The following is a 13,785-nucleotide window of genomic DNA, read 5'->3' on the forward strand; positions in this document are numbered from 1 at the left end:
TTGCAAAAAGGGTCAATTTTGCTAGGGGTTGTGGCACCTCCCATAGGCCTGCAACTTCGGAACCATAAGTCCCATGAACTTGAAATTTGGTATGCAGATATATCTATGGTAGGTGCTTATAGTAAGGTATGTATAAATGAGTTTGTAAATGGGGGCGTGGCACATAATATAGGCGTGGGATTTTTTATCAGCCATAACTTCGGAACCACAAGTCACATAACCCCTTTATTTCCTTTTGATATGCCTTTCCAATTTAAAATACTTCATTTTCCTGTTCGCTTAGCTTTTGCAATGACAATAAACAAGAATGCCCTAAAGCAAATTCCAAAACTTTATCAAAAATAAAATGTATGATGACTGCATTGGAAAATGAAAAATTATATATATATATATATATGAAAAATAATGAAAACATGCTGTGAAATAATATTAGAGTTATTATTTGTAAGAAATTAGATAGTTACAATTTAGGTATTTAGTACAACATTGGTATTTCTTCTTTTGAAATATTTTAAAATAAATAAAAACACCTGCTGTGCCAAAAAAATTTTATTGCATTTCATTCCAAAAAACCCAAGCTATACAACTGTCCTACCATATTCTTCTATCACGGCTATAGTAAAATTAGAGCAAAAATAAAATATAACATCTTGACATAAAGTATTTTTCATATTTGTATAAAGACGTGGTGTGAAACCCGCGGGTAAAAGCTAGTATTTAATAATTTCACGATGATATGGAAAATTTTGATGGACATGAATTTCAATATTGACGTGGGTGAATCAAAATGAATTTTTTATTAGTAAAAACTCAAGAAAAGCGGCATTAAAGTTTGGAACTTACATATACTCCCAGGGGAAAAGTTAATACATATTTTGTTCTAATGACTACTGATAATCGTTACAGCTATGAAATTTTTACACATTATAAGAAATAGGTAACGTGCATTTTGGCGTACTTAACTCGATTTTTGGCTTTTTTTATTATGACACTTTTCTAGGAAATGAGCGATTATCATAATGTACCTGAAATGCAAAAAGACACAAAAAGATCCTCACTGAAATGGAGAAAGTCGTGAGTAATATTTTTTTTCATAAAACGACGTGGGGATTTCATTCGATGAAATCCACCATATATGTAAATCAAAAACCCAACAAACACTGGAACAAAAATTTTCAAACGTTTGAGAAAATCTTATTTCTCAATTTGATTTTCAGCCTTGTTTATCATTTGAAACTAAAAATTTTCTCAAATTTTTCTCAAACATTGTTTATCAATTTAAGAACGGTTTGAGAAACATTTGAGAAAAAATTTGTTAGCATTCCGTTCCATTCCATCTGTGTCAACATGGCACTGATGTCGAAGTCCATCGGTAGTCTGCTACATCAGTCGCAAAATTACTCTTCGGCCACGCGCTCGCTGTTCGCAATTTGTCTAATTTCAAAACAAACTATGCAGCTAATTTTTTACATCAACCGTATTTTTCTTTGTTAAACTAACTGAATAAGTAAGCTATTAAATAAACTGTTGGAGTGCAATGGGGTATAGTCGTTGAGCTGGGTATGCAGTTACAGTTGCAGGGCTATACTCAATCCCGACTCTTGCGTCCTCGTTCGCGCACTCTGGGCAACGTGAGCAACCTATGTGCGAGATGCGGTAACCAATCAGAGTGGAGCCTTGGGTCAAGACAGAAAGAGAGGGAGCTTCGGTGGGGCCACTCCGACTTATTCGGTTTAAGGGCTCACTGAAGTCTGCAGCGTCTGTTCACCAGTAGTTGCGGCTGCAAGCGGGTGTCTGCTTGGAGCAAGCGGCTCGCTATATAAACGTGTATTTGGTTGCGAAACCACCACCGTCCCAGCAATGGATTGTGCGTTGGGTTTGGGACCCGCCACGTAAAAACCGCTTCCAGTGAAGAAGCAAGGCAAAGCCTCGGATGAGACCCCCCTTATGATGACGACCACGGCAAACGTTTAAAGGCCTACGATTTGAGGGCATGCACCTGGAATGTCCGGACCCTTAATGGGGAAGGTGCCTCTGCCCGGCTGGTTGATGTCCTCGTAAGGCCAAATGCTGACATCACCGCCATCCAAGAAATGCGTTGGACGGGGCAAGGCAAGCAATGTCTGGGGCCTTGCGACGTCTACTACAGCTGCCATGTAAAGGGGCGCAAATTCGGAGTTGGATTTGTGGTGGGAGAGAGACTCCGTCGCCGAGTACTGTCGTTCACCCCGGTGGACGAGCGTCTAGCCACAATCCACATCATGGCGAGATTCTTCAACATCTCGCTCATCTGCGCCCATGCCCCGACGGAAGACAAGGATGAGGAATCCACGGATCTCTTCTATGAGCGCTTGGAGCGCACGTACGAGCGCTACCCCCGTCATGATATCAAAATCGTGCTTGGCGACTTCAATGTCAGGGTGTCTCCGGATCGAAAAACGAGAAACCAAATCGATCATGTTGTGATAGACGGAAGGCACGCTTCCAGTGTTTTAGACGTACGCACACTCCGAGGCCCAAACATCGACTCGGACCACTATCTTGTTGCAGCCAAGATACGCACCCGCCTCTGTACAGCACAAAAAGTGCGCCCAAATATGCAAGGAAAGCTTAACGTCGAAAAGCTGCAATCACAACAGACAGCCAGCGCTTTCGCTACTCGACTCTCACACCTGCTCTCAGAGAGCACTCTTCAACAAACCGACATATGCGAGCAGTGGAACCACATTTCCCGCTCATTAAGTACCGCCGCCGAAGAAGTAGTTGGATTTCAGCGAGCCCGAAAGAACAACTGAACAAAGATGCCGCCTACAGGGCCACGCTGCGATCGGGCGCAACGCGGGCTATGTGGGACCGCTATAAGGATCTGAAGAGGGAAGCGAGACGTATTTGCCGCAATAAGAAGAGAGGCCGAAATACGTGAGTGCGAAGAGCTTGAAATGCTGGCCGACAGGAAGAATGCCCGAAAATTTTACCAGAGAGCTAGGCGACTTACGGAAGACCGGGGCGTACTCCTGTAAGAACAATAATGGCGATCTATTAACTGATGTCCAGAGCGTACTTAAAGTATGGAGGGAAACACTTTTCCGCCCTGCTAAATGGTAACAGCACGGAAAGTTGTGGAGAAGAAGAACCCGAGCCCGCAGTCGATGATGACGAGGTACGTATAGCAATAACGCGGCTGAAAAACAACAAAGCTGCTGAAGCTGACAGCCTGCCAGCTCAGCTATTCAGGTACGGCGGCGAGGAGTTGATAAGGTGCATGCATCAACTCTTGGGCAGAATATGGTCAGATGAACGCATGCCCGACGACTGGAATTTAAGTGTGCTCCGCCCAATCCACAAGAAAGGTGACCCCGCTACGCGCCAACTACCGCGGGATCAGCCTTCTAAGCATAGGTTACAAGGTCTTATCGAGCGTATTGTGTGAAAGACTGAAGCCCACCGTCAATGAACTGATTGGGCCTTATCAGTGTGGCTTTAGACCTGGCAAATCCACCATAGACCAGGTATTCACAGTACGCCAAATCCTGGAAAAACCCGCGAGAAAAGGATCGACACTCACCACCTGCTTGTCGAATGTAAAGCCGCCTTTGACAGCACTAAAAGGAGTTGCCGCTATGTCTCAAAACTCATACGGCTGTGTAAAATGACGTTAAGCAATACCACCAGCTCCGTCAGAATTGGGAAAGACCTCTCTGAGCCGTTCGCCACAAAACGGGGTTTCAGACAGGGCGACTCCCTTTCATGTGACTTCTTTAATCTGATGTTGGAGAAGATAATAAGAGCTGCAGAACTGAACCGCTCAGGAACAATTTACTACAAGACCGTGGTAGTGATACGTTCGGTTTGTTTTCGTACTCTGGTTTCGCCAACTGGCAACGCAACTGAAGTTGGGTTGCTATCGATAATCGACCTATAAAACATAATACGTTGGAATCATGTGTGATCTATAGATAACATTCTTAATTTAGTTAGTTGAATATGCTAACTACGTAAAAAAATTCTTGTCTAAAATACGGCCATGTGTGTATCCAATGGACTTCAGATCTTTGGAAGTGTGGTAATTTTCAAATATTTACTCAAAAATAGTATTTTCAATGGATCTTAAGAAAAAATTATTTTTTCGTGAACTTTTTTGGAAATCGGGCGTGGCAAGCCCACTTATGTCAAGTATGTGTATCTCGAAAACCACTTCACCAATCTGTACCAAATTTGATACACACATTGCGCCCGTCCTACCTTCTTAAACAATGTTTTGAATTTAAATCGGACAAAAGCCTCGCTTTGTAGAACTATCGCTAACTTTGAGTTTTCGAATATTTGTTACTTATAACTCTTTAAGCACTTAAGAAAAATGAATCATATAAGAATTTATTGTTTCCCCAATGGATTTCAAACAATTTGATGTATAATTTATTTTTTTGTGTTCTATTTAAAAATTTGCGTTTTCCAACGTTAAGATTTGCCTAAGTAAGAACTCCATATCGAAAAATTCTTGAGCGCTTCTAGTTTGATAAATATAAAATTTGGTAGACTAAACGGTATTTTCTCATGATTTTCAATAAATACTAACACGTAAACTTAACTAAACTTTACCTTATTGTCGAAATTATCATTGCCAGAAGGTGTTATGGCTGGTGCTGGCTTACACATATCGTCATTGTGAGCATTTTGTGCACGTTGTAAATTTTTGTATCTACTGCGGCGTTCCAGAAACTGCTTACCAAAGTCTGTGGACTCTTTATTTTCGCCTAAAAGAAAAAATTGCTATTAATATAACAAGGTGTTTGGTGGTGAAATCGTTAAAAATGTTTATTTATATACATTTTAGGTACATTTATATATAGCTCATACACTTATGGTCGCTCTGGTGTAGTGGTTAGCAGTGCGCGCTACCACTCCGCAGGGCCTGGGCTCAAGCCCTGGTCCAAGCAACATCGCAAAAAAATATAGGAAAAAGTTGTTTAACAGCGGTCGCCCCTCGGCAGGCAATGGCAAACCTTCGAGTATATTTCTGCCATGAAAAACAGCTTCTCATAAAAATACAATTGCCGTTCGGAGTCGGCATAAAACTGTAGACCTCTTTGTGTGACAACATCAAGGCGCACGCCACAAATCGGAGGAGAAGCTCGGCCAAACACTAACATATGTGTAAGCGCCAATCTATTATTATTATTACTTATGGTCAAAATAATAGGGCATAAATTCCAAATTATACACCCCTATTCTGCAACACTTTCGTATTTGCTACGAATCGAACTTTCGAAATTCGTAACAATGGCATGCCTAAAAACGAACGAGTAAGAAATTGAGAGTTTTTTTGCGTAATTTTGTACGAAAACAATTCAGTGTGACGCGAGATAAAATATAAGCAAAAGGATGTAAATCGATAAGTTTGCAAGAAATATTGGTGGCGTTCTTGTTAACAGATAAATTTGCCTTTCGCATATACGTATATTTTTATCCACTGCTTTATATGAACGAACAAAAAAGAATGTTTAATGCCCCTTATCGAGAACCTTGGGTACGGTTTTGTTATTTGTACAATGATTTTGTGTTTTTGTATACACACGCATCACCCGAATCGTAAAACTTTAACATACACGTGTAGTCAAAGGATTAAACTTTAATTTAAAAGAAAGGTTCCGAGCTCTGGTTTATTAATAAATTCGGTTTGAACCATGCACTTTTTTTGTAAATTTCGATGTGCGTTCTGCGCAAAGATACAGTGGATGGCGTAGCCGGAGTTACATATATGTAACACTTTTTAGTGTAGTTAATATTAAAATCGTATATTTAAGTTAGTTCAAATACAATAATTAGGTTCGAGTTAAATATATGTTTGAATTTAAATTAATAGTAAATGGTACGTATAAAGACAAACGACAACTGGACCTTCTGCCTTCGATTATCAGAAACAACTCACTGCTGACTAGTTATACCGCGAATCTGCTGACTGACTGCTGGTTCTCTGCTGCTACATATTATACGACGACGCGGCTGTTTGACTGCTGGTTCTCTGATGCTCTGTTATCGCTGCACGGATGGAGCTGTCCCTCTTGCCATTGGAGTAGTGCTGCACCAAATCCGTCTTTTGACGCATCTGTGTGCAATTCAGTATTAGCGTATCTGTCGTATATTTTCAGCACAGGTTCTCGAACTAAGACATCTTTCAACCGCTGAAATGCATTCAGCTACGCCCATTTGAAAATCTGTGTCTTTGCGCAGCAGCTTTGTCAATGGTCGGGAAATATGGGCGTAGTCGTACACAAACTTGCGAAAAAACCCCGTCAGTCCCAAGAAAGACTGCACGGCTTTAACATTTCGAGGAACTGGAAATTTGCTGACAGCACTTGTTTTCTCCTTGCCAGGCCATATTTTACCATTTTCAATCGTGTGGCCCAAGAAGTGAATCTTCGTCTGCAGAAAGTGGCATTTCTTCCATTTTATTTTCAGGCCGTTAGCTGCCGCTATGTCGAAAACTTTTCGCATCTTCGCAAGACATTCGTCCGCCGTCACTCCATGAATGATAATATCATCCATGTACAAATACAGGATATCCTCGTTCATGAGACCTTGAAACACATGGTTTATGAAACGTATGAAAACGGCGGGTGAGTTGCAGAACCCGAACGGAGCGCGATTGAACTCAAAAAGTCCATCCTTCGTAATAAAAGCGGTAAATTTGCGGCTACTTTCCTCAATTGGGACGTGGAAAAATTCTTCGAAAGTCGAAATGGTACAATGTTTCCGTCGGGTATTATCTTTAATTTTACTGGGCACTCGGCAGTAACTTCGGCCGGTTTGTAGCTCTCTATCATTAGGCGCACATCTTGCTTGTACTGTAGGGGTACATCAAAATCATTATATGTTTCTACTACATTATATATACTTTGCTGATTTGTGTTGTCGAAAGTTTCTTCCCCCAGCAGGGGCAAAAACTTATATCCGCCCAACGTCGATGTGAAATTAAATTTGCTAATAAAGTCGTAACCCAATAATGCGTCGTACTCAATGTCTCTGTCGGCCACCACAACAAATTTGAGTAACGTCTGCATACCATCAACATCAACGTCTGCTACAAAACAGCCAACAGGTCGAATAAGTTTATTACCCAAACCTCGTAGGTTGGAGGCGCTGCCATGTACGCCGCTTATGTTCATTTTGCTGCAATTATGTCGTCTTAGGATCGAGACGTCTGCGCCCGTGCCAACCAGGCAGTTTACCTCCACATTGTTTATTTTAATCTTCTTCAGGCGTTTTGAATTTTGCACTATTCTGACATTAGCCGCTGAATTCGGACAACTTCTTGACATATGGCCACTCTGATTGCAGCGAAAACATTTTGTACCCACTTTGCAATCTTTGCGTAAATGGTCTACCGATCCACAATTATAGCAGTGCTGCCTTCTTTCGTTATTTGTCTGCATTTGCCAACTTTTCTTAAATGCTTGTTTCTGCTTCTCAGCTTTTTCACCGGTTCCGCTTTCAGCAACACGTTCGTAAACATCATAACTTTCTTGCAGTTCTTTGTAGGTTTTGCAGCCATACAGCTTGTACTTAAAATCAGTTTTTAAGTTTAGTCCGTCAACAATGTAACGAACTACTGATGCAGTATCAACTACACCAAGAGATGCGATTTTCTTCATCTGCAGAATATACTCACGGAAACTCTCGTCTTCAGGTTTCTTCCAACAGCTTACGAAGTTCGGCGTATTCATACACAAATGTTCCTTCCAAAAAAAGTTTAGCGGTGCGGGTCATTTTCGCACGTGCTTGGACATACTTTTGTTTTGTGTCCAGTCCATATGCCGCCGCATTGATTTCGAAATTGTTGAACCATTGCTTTATCGGCATGTTATGACCATCAAACTCCGGAATAATCTTCGCAAAATCTTCCGCCACTATTCTCGTGTTGTTTTGTCTTACTTCGTCAGCTTGTATTTTAAGGGTTAACAATTGAACTAACTGCTGAAGCATTTGGTTATTTTCCGCTATTTTTTCTGCCCTTTTTCTGTTCTGCTTTTCTGCTGTACTCTCAATTTTCTCTTTACTCTGCCTTCCTATTTGACTTCCAATGGCCTCCGCTAGACCTTTCGGTTGCTCATTGTCCGTTTCGTGCATTTTTGCACTTCTCTGCGATGATCTAGTGTTATACTTTGACCTTGATTGTCCTTCTGTCGTAGGCGGATTCGTTATATCGGTAACTGTCTTCAGTTCTTCGTGTTCAATAGAACTCATTAACTTCTGCTCATAAATATAGCGACGTTTGCAACCGTTGGGTTTTTTTATGTATTAGATGTGTACGGTTGAGCCCCCAAATGTAACACTTTTTAGTGTAGTTAATATTAAAATCGTATATCTAAGTTAGTTCAAATACAATAATTAGGTTCGAGTGACATATATGTTTGAATTTAAATTAATAGTAAATGGTACGTATAAAGACAAACGACAACTGGACTTCACGACGACCCTTTTAACAACCGCTCTGCAGAGTGACTGCCTTCGATTATCAGAAACAACTCACTCTTGACTCCCTGCTGCTACCTAGTTATACCGCGACTCTGCTGACTGACTGCTGGTTCTTTGCTGCTACATATTATGCGACGACGCGGCTGATTGACTGCTGGTTCTCTGATGCTCTGTTATCGCTGCAGTTACATTACATAAATTACCACTTTGGAGATCTACCAACTAGGGTTCCCATGTTACATATTTTGATGAAACTATAGTTCGATACATAACAAAACCACATAAATAAAAGTTTCAAAGCTTTCACATGTACTATGAGTACGATGACCATCCATACCTTATTTCAAATGACTTTCTCAAGGTGCTGTCCTTTGACTTTATTTATTTTATTTATATTCTTTGCATTTAAAAGAGGCAGATAGCTGAACAGGATAATAGGGAACTTATGTATACAGATGGTTCAAAAACGGATAACGAGAACACAGCTTATGCCGTATTCAATGAACAAGGCATAACCTAATTAACAAACATTTAAATGAATTTTGCAAAGCTTTCATTGCCGAGTCTCTTGCTATACATAATATACCAAGTTGCATTGGTTGCTATAAAGTCGAAAACTATGACCATGATCTGCACTGATAGTTTATCAGTTATGAGAGCTTTTCTAAACCGATGCGTCACACCTTGGCAACAGTCCATAAAATCAACTAAAACACATCTTTGAGGTAAAATTTTCCAGTGACGAAAGCTGAACTAGAAACACGAAATTGTGACGAAAATTATACGATTTTTTTAACTGCCCTGGAAAATGGCGGAAAATATTTTTATTCATACGAATCACTGCTAAAGTTCTGGGCATGCATCACGTAACTTTAGACACGATAGATTTTGCTTGCTTACTATCGCGTCGACTATCGTAGTGTCGTCAACAGTTTGACGGTTTTTTTTTGTGAAAATTTGAAATTTTAATAAAATAAAAATTTTGAAAATAAATTCAAGAATTCATTTTTTCCCTGCTGTGTCAATAGCTACTGTAGCCGAATGGATGCCTTTTCGATTACCACATTGTTGGTTTCGCGTTCAATTCATAGTGACAAGATTTTTATTTTTATTTTTTTTTTTTTGTTATTTATAGCACATTTTTATCTTTCTTATTATACTTTATAGCAGTAAGGTAGCTAAGCAAATTTGGGTCTAGTGGTCTCCAAAATATTTGTGAATACATTTTTTTTTTTTCCTTAGATAATGCTTCAGCTGGAATATGTGGAGGCTAAGATATGTAAAGAGAACATAATGGATATTCTCTTTATAATAATGGGCGCTTAGTTACAGGAGGCAGAGAGAACACTGGAGATAAACTGACAGTGGTTTAATTTATTAGCGACATTTAAAGCATACTTGAACGTATACGATACTTTCGAAGAACATTTCTGTTAAAAAATACATGCATCTTTTAATGCATCATCTAAAAGGACGATGCAGTACTTTGTAAAAAGATTCCTTTTTGCCTACAGGCCATTTATGTTCCTACTCAAATGATTATTATGGTTCAGCTACCCACCAACGGAGCGCCCTTCCGTACATATCAACATATCATATTGCTGTTGATAGAGAGAGGGAATCTCTACGGGTAACGGCTACATCACGGTCCTGCGGTGGGTAACACAAAAATCTCATAAGATAGGTTGTGTCAGCTGACAAAGTCTCTGATTTTATGTCGGTGGTTAATTGAAACATTAAAATTGTGAATAATTTGCTCCGTTCGGTAATGCAAGCGCAATTTTCAGTCAACTACTGATAGCCACCTTCTTTAAGGAATCCAAAGGAGGATATATCTGTGGCAATAAGCAATAACCACATAAGTCGACTTAAGAAAGAATTGAGTTATATATGCTATCGTATTCTGCAACTACTATTCCATGTGTATGTGAAATCCCCATCTCGCCAGCTACGCCATTTAAAGAGTTATAGACGACATATTTGGTTTCCCATAAGGATAACACTACAATCCAAATGTCTAACACGTTTTTTCTCGAATTCAGGTTTTTCGACTTAGGCGGTTATTGCTTATGACCACAGATATATTAATACTGCCGGAATTTAAGTTGAGGCAAACAAATTTATTGAACAAACTGCCAGAAATTACTGTCAGAAACAATATAAAAAAATGTTTTTGCATATGTTTTTTATTGTAAGGATAAAGGATTAGAAAAACTATTAAAAAATTTAAGTAATTATGTAAATATGGGTGTAACTGTTTTTTCTTCTAAACGATACTGAATTCACTATCGTGCAATAACGCACGTTTATTTTATTTAATACTACGTGGTATTTCAAACTGTTACGTGAAGCAAAATTGGAATCGAGTTATAGATGGCGCACAAACGATCAAACAATTTTTGGATTTCATGACAAGACAATCACCAACACGATATCGTCAGACGATTATCGTCATACGTGATACATGCCCGGATTTTTTAATTTTGTGTTTCTAAGCACAAACCAAACTTTGCAACGTTATGAATATATAAAACTATTTTCCGTCAGTTTCCAGGGCAGTTAAAAAATTTGTATAATTTTCGTCATGAAAATTCGTCGAAAATTTGACCTCAAAGAGGTGTGTTATTTGATATCAATCAAATCAAATCAAATTTAAAAAAATGCGTGGGTATGTACTAGTTACTCATGAAATTTGATGTGTAAACATATGCGTACGGCAAGGTTTAAAAGTACGTTTCCATATAAACATATATACAGTATATTTTGCTTAGCTGCCTTTGTGCTTAAGTGCACATTTAAGATACCTACCCCAAAATGCGCATCAACGGCATTATTTTTAATATTTATAAGGAAACTGCTCCGATACTTGCATTCAACATACCATTAGCGATACCTGCCTTAAAACTATTATCAATTATCAAAAAAGTATTACGTTTACCTGCACTGGCTCTACACTTACCCTAATTTTACAAGCTATTATTTATTTTGCTCATCTCGCAGAACAACGAAAACGGCAATTATTTTATGTAGTTATATAGCTAATTAGATACCAATCGGAAAAAATTCTCTTGCAGTAATTTCTACGTGGTAAGAGTGCTCCTCCATTATTTGGTTTCATAGGGATACCTTCATTCGGATACCTTCCTAATTGAAGTAGTAGAGAAAATACGCTTAAGTGCTCTTTCGATAAAGCGCACAATGCAATGGCGTATAGTCGTTGCGCTGGGTATGCAGTTACAGTTGCATGGCTATACTCAATCCCGACTCTTGCGTCCTCGTTCGCGCACTCTGGGCAACGTGAACCCATGTGCGAGATGCGGTAACCAATCCGAGTGGAGCCTTGGGTCACGGCAGAAAGAGAGGGAGCTTCGGTGGGGCCACTCCGACTTATTCGGTTTAAGAGCTCACTGAAGTCTGCAACGTCTGTTCACCAGTAGGTGCGGCTGCAAGCGGGTGTCTGCTTGGAGCAAGCGGCTCGCTATATAAACGTGTATTTGGTTGCGAAACCACCCCCTTCCCTGCAATGGGTTGTGCGCTGGGTTTGGGACCCGCCACGTAAAAACCACTTCCAGTGAAGAAGCAAGGCAAAGCCTCGGATGAGACCCCCCTTATGATGACGACCATGGCAAACGTTTAAAGGACTACGATTTGAGGGCATGCACCTGGAATGTCCGGACCCTTAATGGGGAAGGTGCCTCTGCCCGGCTGGTTGATGTCCTCGTAAGGACAAAAGCTGACATCACCGCCATCCAAGAAATGCGTTGGACGGGGCAAGGCAAGCAATGTCTGGGGCCTTGTGAGGTCTACTACAGCAGTCATGTAAAGGAGCGCAAATTCGGAGTTGGATTTGTGGTGGGAGAGAGACTCCGTCGCCGAGTACTGTCGTTCACCCCGGTGGACGAGCGTCTAGCCATAATCCGCATAAAAGCGAGATTCTTCAACATCTCGCTCATCTGTGCCCATGCCCCGACGGAAGAGAAGGATGAGGCATCTAAGAATCTCTTCTATGAGCGCTGCCCCCGCCATGATATCAAACTCGTGCTTGGCGACTTCAATGCCAGGATGGGCAACTTCAATGCCAGGATGGGCAAGGGAGGGATCTTTGGAAGCACCGTCGGAAAATTCAGCCTCCACGACGAAACGTCCGACAACGGATTGAGGCTGATCGAATTCGCCGGGGCCCGAAACATGGTAGTATGCAGTACTAGGTTCAAGCATAAAAAGATCCATCAAGCTACGTGGCTGTCCCCGGATCGTAAAACGATAAACCAAATCGATCATGTTGTGATAGACGGAAGGCACGCTTCCAGTGTTTTAGACGTACGCACACTCCGAGGCCCAAACATCGACTCGGACAACTATCTTGTTGCAGCCAAGATACGCACCCGCCTCTGTGCAGGAAAAAGTGTGCGCCCAAATATACAAGGAAAGCTTAACGTCGAAAAGCTGCAATCACAACAGACAGCCAGCGCTTTCGCTACTCGACTCTTCACACCTGCTCTCAGAGAGCACTCTTCAAAAAACCGACATATGCGAGCAGTGGAACCACATTCCTCGTTCAATAAGTACCGCCGCCGAAGAAGTAATTGGATTTCAGCGAGCCCGAAAGAACAACTAGTACGATGACGAGTGTCAGGAAGCTGCAGAGAAAAAAGATGCCACCTACAGGGCCACGCTGCGATCGGGCGCAACGCGCGCTATGTGGGACCGCTATAGGGATCTGAAGAGGGAAGCCGAAATACGTGAGTGCGAAGAGCTTGAAATGCTGGCCAACAGGAAGAATGCCCGAAATTTTTACCAGAGAGTTAGGCGACTTACGGATGGTTTCAAGACCGGGGCGTACTCCTGTAAGAACAATAATGGCGACCTAGTAACTGATGTCCAGAGCGTACTTAAATTATGGAGGGAACACTTTTCCGCCCTACTAAATGGTAGCAGCACGGAAAGTTGTGGAGAAGAAGAACCCGAGCCCGCAGTCGATGATGACGGAGTCGACGTTCCACCGTCTGACTATGACGAGGTACGTATAGCAATAACGCGGCTGAAAAACAACAAAGCTGCTGGAGCTGATAGCCTGCCAGCTGAGCTATTCAAGTACGGCGGCGAGCAGTTGATAAGGTGCATGCATCAACTCTTGTGCATAATATGGTCAGATGAACGCATGGCCGACGACTGGAATTTAAGTGTGCTCTGCCCAATCCACAAGAAAGGTGACCCCGCTATTCGCGCCGACTACCGCGGGATCGGCCTTCTAAGCATAGGTTACAAGGTCTTATCGAGCGTATTGTGTGAACGACTGAAGCCCACCGT

At 41.2% G+C, this 13,785-nt stretch overlaps 1 protein-coding gene across 1 annotated transcript in view; it reads right to left on the bottom strand.

Annotated features, from left to right (window-relative positions):
* Nucleotides 1-4,423: 4,423 nt before the first annotated feature.
* Nucleotides 4,424-13,785, bottom strand: part of LOC118742275 (GIGYF family protein CG11148) — a 145,374-nt gene continuing 136,012 nt past the window's right edge. The window contains exon 6 of the mRNA XM_036474230.1: nt 4,424-4,754. Within this exon, the coding sequence (XP_036330123.1) occupies nt 4,585-4,754 (170 nt within the window). The 3' untranslated portion in view covers nt 4,424-4,584. The remainder of the gene's footprint in view (nt 4,755-13,785) is intronic.

The sequence above is a fragment of the Rhagoletis pomonella genome, unplaced genomic scaffold (assembly GCF_013731165.1).
Source record: "Rhagoletis pomonella isolate Grant_MI unplaced genomic scaffold, Rhpom_1.0 Rhpom_scaffold_00007, whole genome shotgun sequence".
Taxonomy (NCBI): domain Eukaryota; kingdom Metazoa; phylum Arthropoda; class Insecta; order Diptera; family Tephritidae; genus Rhagoletis; species Rhagoletis pomonella.